Source organism: Notolabrus celidotus, chromosome 12 (assembly GCF_009762535.1).
Source record: "Notolabrus celidotus isolate fNotCel1 chromosome 12, fNotCel1.pri, whole genome shotgun sequence".
In the NCBI taxonomy this organism is placed as follows: Eukaryota; Metazoa; Chordata; class Actinopteri; order Labriformes; family Labridae; genus Notolabrus; species Notolabrus celidotus.
Window position 1 is genome coordinate 14,903,881 of NC_048283.1, and position 19,435 is coordinate 14,923,315.

The 19,435-nt window shown below is 38.4% G+C and overlaps 2 protein-coding genes across 2 annotated transcripts in view; one reads left to right on the plus strand and one right to left on the minus strand.

Annotated features, from left to right (window-relative positions):
• The window catches only part of zgc:158689 (uncharacterized protein LOC791177 homolog), a 30,545-nt gene extending 15,382 nt beyond the window's left edge, over positions 1-15,163 (minus strand). Inside the window, exons 1-2 of the mRNA XM_034698054.1 lie at positions 15,033-15,163; positions 8,044-8,105 (exon numbers count right to left, since the gene is read on the minus strand). Coding sequence (XP_034553945.1) covers positions 8,044-8,099 — 56 coding nt within the window. The 5' untranslated portion in view covers positions 8,100-8,105; positions 15,033-15,163. The remainder of the gene's footprint in view (positions 1-8,043; positions 8,106-15,032) is intronic.
• LOC117823030 (neuronal pentraxin-1) lies at positions 8,326-16,398 on the plus strand. The gene is made up of 6 exons (XM_034698056.1): positions 8,326-8,428; positions 11,016-11,919; positions 12,974-13,529; positions 14,727-14,980; positions 15,086-15,265; positions 15,984-16,398. The coding sequence occupies exons 2-6, from the start codon at positions 11,224-11,226 to the stop codon at positions 16,191-16,193; spliced, it is 1,896 nt and encodes a 631-aa protein (XP_034553947.1). The 5' UTR covers positions 8,326-8,428; positions 11,016-11,223; the 3' UTR covers positions 16,194-16,398.
• Positions 16,399-19,435: the final 3,037 nt, after the last annotated feature.

A 19,435-nucleotide genomic window follows, 5' to 3' on the forward strand; every position in this document is an offset into this window, starting at 1 on the left:
CTGGCCTACATAAACCCAGACCATCACCGTGTTCCTGTTCCCCATTTACAGAGGGGGGACAGAGGAGGAGGGCCTTCATTAACTGCTACAAATATATTCATTTACTGCTGGTTATGTATCATGCAAATGGAAAAATATAGGTGATGGAGACAGGAGATGTGGGAAAAGTCCACAAGAGCTTGGTTGGTTGGTTGAGAGTCAACTTCAAAACTTCAAATAGTCAGTTTTTACGCCCCTAAGCTCTGGAACTCTCTTCCTCTGGACATTAAAACGGCAAGCTCTCTGGGTGTTTATAAACGCAAACTTAAGACTTACCTTTTTAATCTAGCTTTTAATTTGGAGTAATTTATTTCTAGCCCTGGACTGCATTATTCTTTTTTTATTTTTTATTTTAACCATTATTATTTGAATCATTGCTTTAACATATATTTATCTTATTTAATTATTTATTTCCTGTATTCATCTGATCTTGTTAACACTACCTTACTTTTTAACTTTTCTTTCCACTATTACTTATTTTATTAATTTTACTGTATTGATTTTATTTTATTTTCAAGTATTTTATTTATAATCCTGCCTTTTATAATTTTACCATTGCTGTTGTTTTCTGTCTCTCTGTTATTCTGTGAAACACTTTGGGCTGCATGTCTTTATGTATGAAAGGTGCTATATAAATAAAGTTGAGTTGAGTATTCAAGTATAACTACGAGTACCTGTACTTAACTATAACTATATATAATAACCCTGTATCAAGGGGAAGTGTCATATGCTACAATATATTTTACTACACTTCATGGACTACCAAATTAAAGCTACTAAAATAATATATAACATAGAATTTTAAAGCCATTGTGAGGAGCTTTTAGCTATTTTTGACTCAGACTGGAATAATACAAATGTATGGAAGGCCTTTTCTGCCAGTTTAAAAAAAAATTTAAATAATTTTTTTTTTTAGGAAAAGTAAAAAATAAAAAAAAAATTTAATTTTTTTTTTAAAGAAAAAAATTATAATAATTTTTAGGAAAAGTAAAAAAAAAAAAAAAAAAATGTTTTTTTAAGAAAAGTACAAAAAAAAAAAAAAAAAGTTTTTTTTTAGGAAAAGAAAAAAAAAAAGATAATTGTGCTTGTATGCTTCTAGCCATATCATTTTTCTTCAGAAACCATCAATGCAACCAGTGATGCATATTCCATAGGGCTTTAATTTGTCATAGCCATCTATATGCCATACATAGTTTGGCCCACGACTGACATACACACGCTTTCTCAAACTGTTGTGCGCACACAGTTCTATCCCCGTTCCCATCCATCAGTCGCATCAATTGACCCACAGTTTCTCTGTCTGTAATTATACTATTAGATACTAAGTCATAATAATGAGATACTAAGTCATAATTATGAGATACGAAGTCATAATTATGAGATACTAAGTCATAATAATGAGATAGGTCTAAATGGGCTTCATTGTGTGTTGCGCCGCAGCTACAGTTTGAAGGGGCTGCGACAAAGCTTTGCAGACCTTAATGCCTTCATAGACCATCAGTTGCAAACGTTTGGCAAGCTACAGCGGCTACAGTTGGATGCACCAAATATGTTGGATGGCCAGAATAATTACAGACAGAGAAACTGTGTGTCAATTGATTCGACTGATGGATGGAAGCGGGGATAGAACTGTGTGCACACAACAGTTTGAGAAAGCGTGTGTATGTCAGTCGTCGGCCAAACTATGTATGGCATATAGATGGCTATGACAAATTAAAGCCCTATGGAATATGCATCAGTGGTTGCATTGATGGTTTCTGAAGAAAAATGATATGGCTAGAAGCATACAAGCATAATGTTTTTTTTTATTTTACTCTTCCTAATAAAAAACTTTTTTATTTTTTTTTACTTTTCTTAAAAAAATTTTTTTTTTACTTTTCCTAAAAAAAAAAAATTTTTTTAATTTGTTTTACTTTTCTTAAAAAAACCAAAAAAAAAAACTTTTTTTTTTTTTTTTTACTTTTCTTAAAATTTTTTTTTTTTTACTTTTCCTAAAAAAAAAAAAAAGCGAATTTTTAATTTTTTTTTAAACTGGCGGAAACGGGCTTCCATACAAATGCCTTAAAATAGCCTAAAAAAGTAAAAAAAAAAAAAAAAAAAAAAAGATCATCAGTGACAAATCTGACTATTTCTAAGTAGTCATTTTTTGATCCCCATAACTGCTGCCACAGGTGTCAAATGAGATGAGATAAGATCTTTCTTTAAAAACACTACCTATGCATGTACAGGCTTAAGGCTGATTTATACTTCTGCATCGCCCCTATGCAGCAGGGTCTGACATGGACATGAGTACCACATACTTGTGTGTCGATGTGTCCTTGTCACACAGCAATTCTCTGCAGAAACCCTTGAGGGCAGTGTGGTCTCTCTGATAACCGGTCGCCTCCTTCCGGCCCCGCTACGATCTCTGTTTACTTTTCCACAGCTATTCAGAGCGAGCTATGTTAATCTACAGCTGATACATGTTGCTGTTTATCATACAGACATGATTACAGGGAAGAATAAGGAGGATGTGCTGCCAATGTGCGGGATACCGGAAGTGCTATAAATGCGGGAAATACAATGCCACTGAGCGGACCAATCACAGGGCTTGCGGTTGGCGTCGATTCTACGCGTAGTTACATTTTGGAGGAGATGCATGTCAGCTATGTGCGTAGGCCTCTGCGTAGGTATGGGAGTTACGTGGACCCCCGGCGTAGGCTACGCCGTGGATTTGACGCAGAGGCATAAATCAGCCTTTAGACCAACAAATAAAAAGGGTATCACTTTGTCCATAGGGGGCACAAATGTTACCACAGTCTGAAAGTTCCCCACAGGAGCTTTAAACATTTGTACAGGTTAAACTAGCAAATAAAGTTATTTAAAACTGCCCCACCTTAACAAGTGCAGCATTTAACTTACACCTAGTCTTTGAGAATTACAATCCAGCAATAAAAATCATTTTAAAATGTTTACTTTTAGTTACAAGTACTCTAACTTTAGGTACCCGTGTACATTTTAAACATCTTCTAGTGCTATATTTTTTACTGGGTATTTTTAAAATGTGGCAACCCTACCATCATATGAAATATATTAGTCAAGTACAAGTTTAAAGTATCTTTTGTGTGGCTGTAAACAAGATTCTGGAGGTTATGAGAACTCCTTCACAACCACCACCACTCAAAAATATCAGACCAGAAAACATTTGTTTTAATAACCAAGTCCTCAAAATGTTGTTCCTCAGAGCTTAAGAAAATTCTGATTTGTAAAACAATAAGGAATTAAAATAAGATGAACTCTTCAGTAAACTATGGTAAATTATCCCACATATAACAGCTCCATTTTATTGGAATGTATTCTAACATTATATTGACACTGAAACTGAAAGTCTGAAGTATGTTGGAAATATGATGTAAATCTGACATTATGCTTTTCCACACTACTTTGCCTTCATTTTGATAGCCTATTTTAAGTGGCTATAAAGCTGCATTTGTCCGTTTTGAACACTAGAGGGCACGAGAACACCAGAACAGGCCAACAGCCCTGTGATGGCTGTTGGCTAAAGATGACCTAATACATTGATTTATTGCCTGCATGCAGTGATGACATGTAACTGACTGCATTCAGTATGGATACAAACTTGATGAATATGTTATGTACTTGAGTAGTTTATATATATTGTGCCCCTTTATCAATCTCAATGCTTTAGTTCACAGCACCACAGGATATTGAGGTTTTTGTACAACACACTCAAAGTGCTGATGAAATATATTTTTTTCTCTGTAATTTAAACACTTACAACTTAGAAAACTGCATCTAAATATTACGGTGGCCCTGAAGGACATACATTTTTTTTACAAAAGATGAAACACTTTTATCATTAAGTCTGACTCCTTTTAGCCTGACTCCATTTAGACTGAGGCTATGTGGTCTGAGGCCGTTTCATCTGAATTCTGACACATGATGAAGGTTTTGCGGAGATATGACGGAGCTTTTCAAGAGACATGATGCTTTTTCACCTGAGGTCTGACACCTCTCTCTGAGACCTGAAGATGTCCTAATATGTAAACCATGTCCATCTCCGTTTGGTTTCTCTCCATCACTTACGGATCACTTCCGGTGTTTGGTACATTCCCTTTCTGTAAAAATGAAATGTTAATTTGTTTCAGAAATGGTAAAAGTGTTTCATCTTTTGTAAATTTGTTTCCTTAAATGTAAATTTGTTTTGTTCTTGGTAAAAGTGTTTTGCTGATGTAATTTTGTTTTATAAAATGTAAAAATGTTTTCCAAAATGTAAATTTGTCTCCAACTTTGTAAAAGTGTTTCATCTTTTGTAAATTTGTTTTGTCCCTCAGGGCCACCGTAGAAAATAATATAATAATATTTATCAAACCAAATACAATTGTTTCAACTTAAAGGGTAATTATTTCCTGCTCCCACTACCATTGCTTGAATTGATTTTTGGAAATGTTGGGGTTTGGACAAAACATTGATTTCAGTATTTAAGGATCAACTTCAGTTAATAAAATCTATTTCAAAATTAATTAGTAATCCTAATTTATTACAAACTTAAACTACAGTAAATAAATTGATACTTTCTGTATCACTGCTAGCAGGAAGTTTAGGTTTCTGACTGAAGCAGTTGTGGTGCAGTAGCAGGTTTTTCCCAAGAGGTGGCGAAAGTGTGACATCACTTTCCTGCAGCATTTCCTTAGCTTGAGACCGGGTAGCTGCAGAGTAACACACCTTCATTCTGCAGCTCTAAGACCAAAACAGGCTGGAGGCAAACTCATGCTCACAATCCACAATTCAACTTTAAATACAATTAAATAAAATGTTGACAAACAGATTACATTTGAAAAAGAGCCAGTGAATACATTTTTAAGTTCAGCTCTAATATAAATCCTCCCCCATCAGGTGTGTCCCCTGTTCAGATGTTACCTCATACTGCCTCTCCAATCCCATTACTGGAAAATTAGAAAGATCCAAATTTTAAAAAAGAGACAAAATGTATTTACTTAGCAGAAGCAGGCTGTCTCACGCTGGGTCGGTCATCTCTCCGTCTAGAAGATGTGACGTCATCTCTGTCCATCATCCTAGCAGCCTCCAGTTTGACAGCCATGACAGACCAGTAAGCCAAGCTTTGTTGGGTTCCGGGTCATTTTCTTCAGTGCACAGGGAACAATTGCATCGACTGTGGTCTTGTTTCCCTGAACCTGATCCGTAAAGCTGTTTGTGACGCTTCACTTCCTCCAGGCCTAATTTGCTTCAGATAAGAAGATTGAAAGACAGTAGAACTTGGCTCGCACTGACCTGAACAATAAACATGAGTCATGCACACACCTCTCCAATCTGTGAATCTGCCTAGCTGTCACGCAGACTTCATTGGACACATCATTAAAGCAGATTAAAGCAGTCACTGAAATGTGGTTACCTGAAAATAGATCACACAGGTGATCTTTACGTAATGTTTTTTCTGAAAGCTCTGTCCTAATGTGTGACAAAAACTGACAGGAAGTCCCGCCAAGGAAGCAAAGACAGTTGTCAAAGTTTGATAATAGATGTAAAATTTATCTGGTTAAAGGCACTATGAGGAGTTTTTCACCAACTGAAAAACAGACTGAAACCAACACTGATGCCTCTTTATGACCTTCAAAAGCAAACAAAACCATAAACAACAACACTGATACCTTCTCTGTTGACATTTTTAATGCCTTAAACCACTGAGAGGGGTTAGGTGTCAGACCACATGATTGACATTTGGCTTTAGAAACAACCTTTTCGGCTGTTTTCATTGCAAATAATCACATTGAGTGATAAATCTGGCTGTTTAGATTCAGCAGGGTGAGGTTTTTGTTGAAAACACTACTTTTGCATGTACAGAACAAGAGATAAGAGGTATCACTTTGTCCACAATGGGGCGCCAAAATTGATATAAATCAAAAGTTCCTCACAGCAGCTTTAACTCATCATTGGAAGAAGGATGCCCATGGTGAGGATGACTATTTAAGCTTGGTCAAGGATAACCGACATGACCAATATCAAAGATGTTCTCTGCATGAAGTCACCTCAGTTTTGAAGAGCTTCCACTCATGCTTAAGTTACCTTGAGACAGACCATGTGGCTGATTATTCATCAGCAGCATTCTGTATCCAGATCTGTATAAAGGAAGACAGTGGTCATCTGACCCTCTCTGACCCTGCCTTCCTTGGAAGATAAGCTTCACTTCTTACTCAGAAGTACCATATAGCAGTTAAACTGGCCCAGCAATGGTGGAGCAAAGATTACAGAGGTTCAGTGCTCTCTAGAAGAAGAATTCCTTTATGGAAGACATAAATTAACAACTAAAAGAAGGGTTAAGCTGTTCAAAGTATAGCTAAAAGTGTTCTTTGAGTACAAATACATTTTAAGTCTTTTCTCTTCTGCAAGTTTACTGATGAAGTTCATCCATTTTAAGCTTATCTGATTAAACACACGAAAAACAAGATGGAGTCAGAGAAAGGTTTAAATTATTTCAGGGAAATCCAAAGACACGAGAGGTGTCACAAAGTTTGAGTTTTCATGTTGTTACAAACTTGCCATTAAAATTAAAGTTGTATTTATAAATATATCAAATAACCACCAATCTTTCTTTATTTGACCACATCACTCCTGTTCTCATCCAACTTCACTGGCTCCCTGTACAATACCACATCCACTACAAAAACCTTCTCCTCACCTATAAAGCTATCCACAACCTGGCCCCCACTTACCCCTGTGACCTCCTTCATGACTCACATACCCTCCCACTCCCTCCGCTCAACCTCTGCTGGACTGCTAACCATACCAACGTCACGCCTCAGTACCATGGGTGCCCAAGCCTTCAGCTGCTAAGCACCCAGACTCTGAAACTCCCCCCCTCACACATAGGACAGTCAGACTCTATAACATCATTCAAATCCCAGCTCAAACCCCACCTTTTCAATTTAGCACATAACTGAACTCTGTGCACTTCAGTAGTTTTTATTTTATTCCTTATTTTTATTTTATATCATCATTTAGTCTGTTTGTTTTAAAGATGTTTTAATGATAAATCTTTTTTTATTTTATTCCCTGTAAGGTGACCTTGGGTGACATGAAAGACGCCTCCAAATCAAATCTATTATTATTATTATTATTTATTTATTTATTTATTTATTTATTTATTTATTTATTTATTTATTTATTTATTTATTTATTTATTTTATTTTATTTTATTTTTAAAAAAAAATTATTGTTATTTTTATTATTATTATTTTTTTATTATTATTATTTTTTTATATGGAACCACTGTACAAAAATGTTATCAATAACTAGCTCAAATAACTATTACTATTATCAACTTTTTGGTAACTTTTTTGAGAACAACGATTCATCAAGAAATAGGACATCATGTGAAGAAATGAAAAAACTGAAAGACTACGCTAAGATGTAACGAGGGAGACACAGTGTGACTCAGAGTCAGGGAATTAACTTTGATCCCTCACCTGTTGACCGTCTTTTGCCCAATATTGTAACCAGACTGGTTAGGTCAAGTGTCTGAGTGTGCTTATAGCTGACTGGAATTCAGTCTGACTGGAAAGGGAAGAACTGCCAGTCGTTTGTCAAATTTAAACTTAAAGAAATAACTGTAACATGTTAAAAACAAAACATGACTATTTGTATTATCCCATCACTTATCCATCACCATGTCCTACATTGTATCACTTATTATTCTGCCAAACCAGGGGGTACAAGTAGACAGTAATAAGGTTCAAATCAGGTACACGCAGTTCTGACAGAGTATAATGTTAGAGGCCGACATATGCCAGTGTGTCTGAACCTGTTACCTAATGTTGATGTGTAAGTATATGTGCCTGATCCTGCACCAACATGCCCACTCCATTGTTAGTGTGCGATGTGATTTCCTGTGACCTCAAAGGAACCATCTGCTGTCCCGCCACTGCTGCTCTGGCTGTCGTTCAAACAGGGAAGAGAGACACGGCGCTAATCAGGCCAATTACTCACATGTAGAGATCTAGGTGAGCTGTGTGACGTCGTACCGGAGGTGCTGAGCCAGCCATCTCTTCCTGGTGGAGAAGAGAATCAATTAGTGATCAATTTTTTAAAAACTAAACTTTGTATGCACCAGCACCTCATCTCTAAGATCAGAAGATTTCCACAGTATAAATAAAGATAGTGGAGTTTTAGTGAGGTGAGACAAAGTTAAAGGCAGCTGGACAGGAAAAGAGGTGTGGTTGAGAGCTGATGAAGGGGAGGGGACAGAAGAAGGGACAATGAAGGAGGGACAGAAGTGTTCAGCTAAATCTCTCTCAATCTCATCAGTGTGTGAAGGAGACTAACTCACTTCAAGTTCAGAGTGGACGCAGGCTGCACTCACAAGGACAGCAAGGTAAGAACTGTATTTCCTATTTTCTTTTAATAGCTGTCTGTTGTTGTTGTTGTTGTTGTTGTTTAGCATCAGTTCAATGTTTCAAAAAGACCAAGAAGAGAGCCACATGTGCCTTTGCAGTCAGTTTGAGGAAGAAAAGCATCACAGTAACAGTGAGCAACAGTTTAGTAAGATTATTTAGAGAATAGAGTTAATTTGCAAAAACAGATATCTACGTTTTTATATTTTATTTTTAATATAGATTTTTAATAAAGTTACATTTTTAAGATACCTCTGATTAGTAATTAGTGACTTAGTCAAAGCCACTCAACTTCAATTGATTGAAGATACCTAAAGCTAGTAATAGAAAAATGTTTAAAAGTGAGTTATCTTGTTTTTGCTAATTAACTCTTCAGATGTTATCATCTAAAAAGATACTGAATGAGAACTATTTGATGACTTAAAGCTGACATTAAACTTCTTATGCTTTGTGTTCCAAAAGCTCAAACTGCACAACATGCAGAGAAAGCTGGAAACATGTTTCGGGGAATGATTTTTCTTTTCTTCTTTACTTGCATGTGACTTTGCAGGAACTCAAGGTAGTTTAGAGATGATGCAGCTGTCTAGCATGTGTGACGGAACTTTGAAAACATTTTTCTCAAAGTCAGAGGGATGATGGATTGTTGCATGGACATTATTCTGGACCTTTTTTCAGAAGTGTTTGAAACTGGAGGTAGATTTTTGTGGTAATTTCTCAAAATGTTGTTCTTTCCAGTTCAAGTGAAATGAAGTGATCCCAAACAGAATTACACTGAAAATGAGTCCTCACTTGGTTTGTCGCAAATCGTTTTTCAAATCAATTCAACAAGTTAGATTGACAAACTTTTAAATGTAGTGTTCAACAGTTTTTGTTACCAATGTGTGATATTTGGGGGAAAATGCGGTGAAGATCATGCAGAATACAACTAGCCTTAAAATAAACAATCAAGAAAACACATCTAAATTGATTACAAAGGACATCAAGTTAAACCTGTTTTTGTCATTGAATTGATTTTTGTTAACACATATCTATCAGCATGCAGTCAACGGATAAACTTGAGACAGATGATAGTGTAAGAAGACAGCGAGTGATTCGAACAGACAACTTTTCTTAAGCTTTGAGCCTCAGACAGAAGAACCACTGGCCTACAAAATGAAGCTGACATGATCTTGTAATGCACTGGGATGATAAAAGATTTAATGCCATCCTTTCTTTGTCTCTGTTTGCAAATAAAGAGCTTTTTATTTTGCTAGTGTCAACTGCCTTTTAATCAAACGTTTAACTTCAGTTGTCAGTTTTTAATTGGGGACTAATCGTACTACTTAATTATCCACCTTGACCATATGGTGCAGGGATGGTGCTGAACCCGATGTTCAACATGGATTACCACACACATACACACACACACATTCACACAAGAAGCCCACTTATCTCTGGCTAAGGTAGCCAACAAACTGCTTGCAATTAGGTTAATTGAGTGACCTGTGGGTGGTAATAAACTTAGGGCTAAACTGTGGGGATTGGGTGTGACATGCTTTTGTGCCTCGACCATCTGTCTCTCCAGTAATCCCAGTAAACACAACTGGTGCTGCAGAGACAGACCGTGTTGAAGTTCTAACGTTGTAATGATCATTTAAAATGCAAAGGACACGATTATGGAAAATATTCTTGAAAAGGAAAATATTCCTCTTCCAGTTTCTGTGGCTCAATAAGTCATTTTTGCTTTCGAGATTTCATTGAACGCTGACATGAACTTTGTCATGCAACAGTACTTCTATGTGTTTCATCACTCTGTTATATTATTGATTAAATACAGTAAATATTGTATGAACTTCTAGCAGAAACACAGACACAAAGACACATACACACACATTTTAAAGGCTGGTCACTGCAAGCAACAGGTGGTCAGGAGGTTTAGCAGCCACCTCACATGTTTGCCATTTCTAAATGCCGACCCTGTATAATAAAGGACATGTTAAAGTGTTCAGAGGGGTCAGCAAGCCTTTATGATATAGACAGAGAGAATCAAATATATATATATGTTGAATGGGTTGAGCATCATTTATGATCCAGATTTTTAACTTGAGGACAATTCACAGTTTTTTCACTATCATTCAGAAGGTCAAAGACTAATACAACTGTTCTGTTTTTTAACCAAAGATTTGTGTGTTTGCTTTATGCACCAAAAATCAGCCCTTTACTCTAACCTTAACTCTGAAGCTTAAGTTACAGACTAAAGTCTTGTTGGCTGGAGTGGTCAGGATGTCACAACTCTGATTTGGACTAATCCTTGTCTGGACATGCTCTGGTTCTTCTGGCACATGCGTACACCACACAAAGTTACTGGTCAGACAAAGTAAAGCTTGTGAAGGTCAGAAGTGTCACCCTGAGGCGCTCATCCAGCCTCAAGTACAGCTTAGGCCTGGGGTCAGTAGTGTTTTGTCAGACGGGAATAAATGTGTTATTTGTCTAATATCAGTGAGCAAGATATATACCTATACAAGAGCAACAAACTGTGTGGACACCACCCAAAAAATTAATTCATCATGTCATGTTTTTGTTTTACAGACCTCAGTGCAGGAAGAGACAAAGAGAGAGAGACATCCTACAAAGAGGACACAAATTCATCTAACTGCTTGGCGGAAAATATTTTTGTTCACGTGCTCCCTGATGTCTCTTGTACAACAACACAGAAGTCAACACAGCCTCTGCATCAGTTGGCCTCTCACAGTTTGAAGTAAAGCCAAGCTCCTTAGTCTAACTGGCTGAACTTGGGATGAAGATCATGAGGAACTATTGGTCTCTACACCTGCTCCTTGTTCCTGTCTGTATTTCTTTGCTCCCCATCCTCCTCTGCCCTGCGTCTGCCACTTCAGGGCCTGACTATGACTTTGGAGCCCACCCACGCTTTATTTGCACTCCTGTCCCTGTGGACGCAGACCCTGCCTGTTCCCCAGCGGCGGGTCCAAGCGTGGGGGCTGCAGGGTCCAGCGGACCAGGCCATCAAAGTGCACCTCCCGCTGGCTGGTGGGGGGCGAGCGAGGAAGCCAAAGCCACCATCCTCCACCTCAGGGAGAGCCTGGTCCAGCAGAAAGAGACCATCCTGGACCAGAGGGAGACCATCAGGGAGCTGACGGCCAAGCTTGCCCTGTGTGAGGGCCTCACACGGGGCCCAACGCATCATGACGAGCATCATGGAACAGCCTCGCACTCCCAGCATGTAGGGCTGACTGGCCACCACACGTATGCAGACAACGGGCACTATAGCAACCACCAGACTCACCATGGAAACAGTAACCTCATTCCGGACTCACCACTGCACCCCTCTGCTGTGGGGCACCAATTTGATGGAGGGCACAGCAGTGGCAACCAGGGGAAGGATAAACATCCAGCAACAGGGGACATCACATCTTCACCTGAGCACATGGAGAGGATGCTGCAGGCGCTGAAAGAGAGGCTGGAAAACCTGCAGGTGAGCATCTGAAGGACAAAACTTTCTCCACAAGCAATGAGATCACTTTAGAGAGGACTGAAGACAGCTGGAAGTGTCTGCCCATTGAAGGGGAAGTTTTCCTTACCAAGTACTTCCCTTTTTGGTGGATTAAATTAGATTTTTGTAAACAATAATATTTATAAATGAGTCCAGACCTGCTCTATATGTAAAGTGCAATGAGATAACTTTTTTTGTGATTTGGTGTCATTTAAATAAAAACCAGTTGATGGAAATTAAAGAGGAGAACATAAAGAGGAAAATCGGCTGAGGCTATGTCGGAAGTGGGAGGCTTGTGATGTGGCACTTGCCCCTTGTGGCTTTTCCTCATTTAAACACATTAATGCTGCTGTCATCAGTGTCTCAAAGTAGTACTTGGCTAAGAACTCAAGTTAACAATGAGATACTTAATCCCACAAAGCCTCTCACTACTAAGAACCACTTTGATGTCCCTAAGTGGACACCCTCAGAGCAGCAATTGGCTCAGAATTGGACGTCACTGATGTAAGAAACTGTTAATAAGGTTAAAATGTTGCTAGAAGCTCATCAAATTGAGTGCGTTAGTCCTTTTTTCTTTTAGTAGGTCCATGCATGCACATTTATCTGCTCTTTCCTCTTTGGGTCATCATCACAGACAGATGTCAGACGCAGCTGAGTGTATGGTGCATTGGGGGAGTGCTGCACAAGTCTAACATCAGCAGTAATTATTGTGATCTCCCTTGACAGACTGGTAATCAGGGCACGCACCAGAACAAAGCCTGGATTACCTGTGAGGTAGAGAAGCAGAGGCAGAGACAGGAAGACGTTCAGACTAACAGCACACCTGACTGCTGTATCTATCATGGTTAAAATAGAAGGAAAATAAACTGAAACACACACTAAGGCTCTCTAAGGCTTATAAATGACAGGTTAGCAGATGCTCCAATGATTCCTTTGGGCCGTTTGGAGTTAATGCTCCTAAACAGGAAGCACAGGGGGGGACAAGAGATACTCATTGTCATCATGACCTAACCTGTTTTTTTCTTTCCCATGGCAGAAGAGGAACACATCCATCACGTACTCCAGCTCTCTCAAGGAGCTGCTCCAGAGGAAGATCAACGCTCTGGAGCAGCAGCTGCATCACGGCACTGCTTCCCTCAGCAGCTCAAACTCCCACCACAACTACGATGACAGCACCCACAAAGGTGACGGAGACCACCATGATGATGACGATGATCACCATGATAACAATGGACACCCTAATGACCACAAGAACGACCATAACGACAGCGGTCACAGTGACAGTGGGGACGACATTGATCATCACGATGACAGCCACAGCCATGACCATCACGATGACAGCCACAGCCATGACCATCACGACACAGATGGTGACCATTACGGCCATGAGGACCATGAGCACCATGAGGACCATGATGACCATGATGGCTCTGATGATGGCCACCACGAAGATGATGATGATGTTGAGCACCACAATAATGAAGCAAGCAGTCACAGTTACCTTTCACACACGGCATACAGAGTACCAGGCTCACGTAATGGCTTCCAAGCAAACAAACTGGAAACGATGCTCAACCAGCTTCACCTCGCAGGTACAAAACTACTGAAGCAACTTTAAAATATGCATTTATGAATGATGAATCACATCAAGTTACCACTCACTAATAAACTTTGGTTTAAGTGTAACATGCATATACTGAAGCTACATAAATTGCAATGGGAAACACAGATGTCAGTTTGTAGGACGTAACTCAAACAGAAAACCTTTTTGTTCCATTTTTTCTCACACTTTTAAGCCATCTTCTATTTTGGGTGGTAACTTCTTGCTACCAATTTATGTTTTTGTTCAATCAAAATCATCCTAAATTTGTATTAAAGAACAAGTAACGTAGTATCAAGGTTCAGTCTTGAATTTGGAACCAGCCTTTAACAAAACAACCTGAGGATAAAAACTTAAGAGGAGCTACAACATGGACCACACACATATTTTTTTCTACTACCATTTATAAAGTACAATTATTTTTAACCCTCCTGTTATGTTCGTTTCTCTGGAACAGTAATAATGTTCCTGGGTCAATTTGACCCGGGCCATATTCAATTATCCAAAAGTGTCAGAACCCCAAAAAATCCCAATCAGAGTTTTAAATCTACTTTTTAACTCCATTACTAACCATTTAAATCAAGATTTGGTCCATTGGTGTTCTTTAAATCTCACAGATCATGGTTCAATGGGGATAACTCACTCATTTATCATTAAAATTCATGTTAAAACTTGTTTTAATGTACATTGGAAAGCCCTAAATATAGATACAACAGTTTTATAAGACATAGATTTTTTGTTCATTTTATTTTAAATTTCGAATTTTTTTTTTATGGAGTGATGTTGATAAATCAACACAACACCTCTTCTGTCACATGCTGCTCAGATTTTTATGCTGCATTTAGCTGGTTTGGAAGGCATATATTGCCTAAAATAGACCAAAAAAAAGGGTCAATTTGACCCGTAACATAACAGGAGGGTTAAAACACAAATGTTTATGGGGCTAAATAAGGAAACTGAATTTATATAGGTGCATAGAAACACTAACTGTACAGTGAATATAGTTTTTCTAAGCCAGCTGAGAGGTGACTGGTCTGAACATTTCCAATGTAATTTCATGAGGAGTAATAAATGGTTCTGTTTTGGAAGCTTATTTGGTACAACTGAAAGCTGCAGATCAGAACAGTCACCACATGGAACACTTAAAGTGAGACTAATTATGGCAAAATATATTTTCCTCTCAAAACAGGTTCCAGCAGGAAGCAAATCAAGAGTCCTGATGCCTTCCAGATCAGCTTCCCCATGAGAACCAACTATATGTACGGGCGGATGAAGAAGACTCTACTGCAGGAAATCTTTGCTTTGACTTTGTGTCTTTGGATCAAGGCCGGTGTTGGGCCCAGCCTGGGGACGCCCTTTTCTTACTCTGCACCTGGACAGGCCAATGAACTGGTGCTGATCGAGTGGGGGAACAACCCCATGGAGCTGCTTATCAATGACAAGGTGAGGGAGACAAACGTAAACTCTGCAGCACTGTAAGCTGAGCCGAACTCACCAAGATATCTGCGCTTTTTCCTGCTTCTCACCAATTTCCCATCCTATCCACAGGCTGTGACGCTCCCTCTGACCCTGGGTGATGGGAAGTGGCACAGTGTTTGTGTAACCTGGACAACAAGGGATGGACAGTGGGAGGTGTATCAGGATGGAGTGCAAAGGGGGTCTGGGATGAATCTTTCCCCCTGGCATCCCATTAAACCTGGAGGTGTCTTCATCCTGGGACAGGAACAGGTAAAGAAGAAAATATGCAAATACTCCTAAAAAAGTCATGTGAGCTAAATATAGTCAAACTTTATCCAAACTTGGCTCCACTAAATTGAGATAATATTCCACCTGAGCTGTGATTCCTACATATTAGTTGTTTCATATATCATCTAACAATATCTTCTATATCAAAATATAAGATAAAATAAGATATTACTTTATTGATCCCCGGGGGGGAATTCAGTTGTTACAGCAGCCAAGACATAAATACAATCAAGAAGAAGTTTCAATAAGTAAAGTAAAATAAGTAAAAATAAAAATAGATGAATAAATATAGAATACAATTTAGATATATACAATGTTACAAATGGAATTTAGATTAAAAAGCAGTAATTACAGGCAGTATTAAAAATGATTCAGTAGTGACAGGTTGACAGGGTGTGATTATAGTTGGTAATGACAGATTAAGCAATAAATAAATTTGGGTATGTAATATGACCGTGAGTTATAATAAACAATAATAATGTAATATAACATAATATAATATAGCAAGATAATTATATAATACAATGTAATATGCATTATAATGTCATCAGCAATCAGAGTCAGTACGGGATGAGATGAGGATATAATATATATAATAATAACATATATATATATATATTATAATCATATATTAAAAATGTTGAGCCTATGAGTAACCCATTTGTTCACCTGTATATGTTTCTTTGTTTCTCGTCTCCAGGACACTCTGGGAGGCCGTTTTGATGCCACTCAGTCATTTGTTGGGGAGATGTCAGAACTGCACATGTGGTCACATGTCCTCAGTGCCAGTGACATCTACAGCCTGGCCTCCTGCGGCAGCCACCTAAGAGGAGATATCCTCGCTTGGTCTGAATCAGAGGTGGAGCTTCATGGAGGTGTCTCCAAATACCCCTTTGATCCCTGTCATTGAACCGCTGTGAAATCATTCAAGAACATGAAGATATCCTGAAACTTACTGAGAGTATGTGATACGTCAAGGTTTCAGGAAATCGAACTCCTTTTGACTTCCAATTATTTTTGGGATGATCATCACTTGGAATCACTGCCTTCCTTTTAACTTCTTCAGTGACTTCTTAAAAAAGAAAAACACCAATAAAGTTAATTTGTGTTTACAAGTACTTTGTAGGGACTTATAAACTTATCATAAGCTAGTGATTTATTAACACAGACAGGTGCTGTATGTGACACATTGTCATTTTGTTTATACAAAACTGGTCCTGTTGTGGTTGAATGATAAACTGTATGTTGTTAGTTTTTAGAAATGTGCTGATGAAGCAAATTGTAATCTGGATGCCTTTTAAAAAAAGGATTTCCACAAGAAATACAGCTAATGTACCAAAGAAAAGGTAGCACGGATCGGTGTTATACTTTGTTATTTAGATACTCTATCAGAGATAGATAAGTTGATTTTCTGTTTTGGGAGACAAGCCTGTGAGAGGGAATTCAATAACAGCAGCCTTTGCTGGTTTTTAAATTACTTAATGGACTCTCGGTGTGATACTGTGATAAAGCATTTCTGCTTTAAACGTTTAGTAAAGGTGATGAGACGTGTCTTTTTATACTCTGTTTGTTTGTTTGTTTGTTTGTTTGTTTGATGAAAATTGTTGACGTTTGTCATATTTTTCCTCTAATCAAATATATGAATCTTTATCAAATCTGATAATTTTGTCTAATCAAATTATTGCACTACTTTTTAATTTTTTAATTGATCTGGCCTTGACTGTATATTTGTTTTTGCACTGTATATAGAACATGGAATTCAGGCCTGGATATACAGTATATTCGATGTTTCTTTGATGTTCAGTATGACCTTTTTTTGTTTATTTTTTATGTTCCAACAGTGTAAATAAAAGTGTGAATAAAAGTGTAAGTTATCTGTCAATGTTTTTATTGTTTGGTGATCAACCCCAAATCTAAAAATATCAAGAGCTTTAATGACCACGTGATCAACTTAATCTCTTTAACTCAAGCCAACTAAACTACCATGCTATCTGCAGCTCAGATTTTTACTAACTTCACAATGCCAAATAAACCAGCGGGGACTTGGCTGACAAAATAAACTACCAAGGCATATAACCTGTGAATAAATGTAAACAAATGTGTTGAAATACACGCTATGCAAATTTCTAAATATAGGCCTACAGCTGTTACTACCCAAGTGCGTCCTAAATTTACATAGAGTTAATTTGATTCAATTCAATGACACGTAAACAAGTAATGCATGGTGAACTAGAGAAGCTTATTTGAAAGGTTTACCTTCATGCAGATGAAGAAAGACAGACGAGCTCTGCCTTTCACACGGTGTCTTTGCTTTCTAGCTTACAGATAACTTCAGGTAGTTCAGTTGTTTCAACGCAGCAGTTTCAGCGTGTTCCCTTCACATGCTCCTCAGGTTGTCTATCGGTTTACACATATGGACAGGAACTAAGGGTTACAACTAAACACTAATCCTAACCCTAAGTATAACCTTAACCCTAATCCCAACCCTAAACCTAATTCTTATCCTAACCATAACCCTAATCCTAACCCTAACCCTTATCCTCACCCTAACCCTAATCCTAACCATAATCCTAACCCTAACCCTAACCCTTATCCTCACCCTAACCCTAATCCTAACCATAATCCTAACCCTAACCCTTACCCTAATCATAACCTTAACCCTAATCACAACCCTAACCCTAACCCTAATCCTATCCCTAACCCTAATCCTAACCTTTATCCTAACCCTAACCTTAACCCTAATCACAAATCTACCCTAACCCTAACCATTCAGGTTCTGAGAATGGTTTTGTAACAGAATGAGGCATCTGATTTTTCTCAATGCCAACCATAGGACATTAATAATGTTTGTTTGAGTTTAGTCTGTTTGCATGAGTTTGGTTCTGGTTCTGTTTGCTCCAGTTTGGTTCTGGTTCTGTTTGCTTGAGTTCGGTTCTGGTTCTGTTTGCTTGAGTTCGGTTCTGGTTCGGTTCTGTTCTGGTTCGGTTCCGGTTCTGTTCTGATACGGTTCTGTTCTGGACGGTTCTGGTTCGGGTCTGGTTCAGTTCTGGTTTGGTTCTGGTTCGGTTCTGGTTTGGTTTGCTTGAGTGTGGTTCAGGTTCTGTTTGCTTGGTTCCGGTTCTGGTACGGTTCGGTTCTGGTTCGGTTCTGGTTCGGTTCTGGTTCGGTTTGCTTGAGTTTGGTTTAGGTTCTGTTTGCTTGGTTCCGGTTCTGGTTCGGTTCTGGTACAGTTCTGTTTTGGTTCGGTTCTGGTTCGGTTCTGGTTCGGTTCTGGTTGGGATTGCTTGAGTTTGGTTCTGGTTCTGTTTGCTTAAATTTAGTTCTGGTTCTAACCCTAACCCTAATCCTAACCCTAATCATAACCCTACCCCTAACCCTAACCTTAACCCTAATCACAACCCTAATCCTAACCCTAACCCTAATCCTAACTCTAATCCTAATCCTAACCCTAACCCTAATCATAACCTTAACCCTAATCACAACCCTAATCACAACCCTAATCCTAACCCTAATCCTAATCCTAATCCTAACCCTAACCCTAATCATAACCTTAACTCTAATCCAGCCATTTTCAGCCACACTTGATTCCATGAAAATATGACAATGACAAGCATTTGTATGCATAGACAGCTGTTTAAATCACACTAATAGCCCATTGTAAATGTGTTTTTAACTTCACACATCCACATTGATTGATCAAGGCTTGCGGTCTGTTCTGCAGCCGCTGTCCACTAAGCACCCCAGGAGCTGCCTGCTGCTAACAGACAGCTAAAAACAGATACTCCCCTTTTTCCAGAAAGGATTTCTGAATGTTTCTTTATTTATTCAGACAATTTTAGTTATCTTATTGCAGTTATAACAAAACAAATGAAAAGTGTACTAGAAAATACATTTATTTCAGGCCCATTAAGGGACCCCCTCCCCACTCAGGCCCTAGGTAGTCAGCCCCCCTTTTCCCCCCACTATGACGCCCCTGAACCCAAGGCTTGAGTAAATGCCATTGTATTTACCATAAATCTAACATTTAGTTTGACCCTCCATGTTTCGAGGTAAGGGGTCCTTCATAACTCTTCCGAACTCAACTGAATGTTAGAATGCTCAAATTAAAATATTTAACTTTCGGTGTTAAGCAGGTGTTATATGATGTCAATC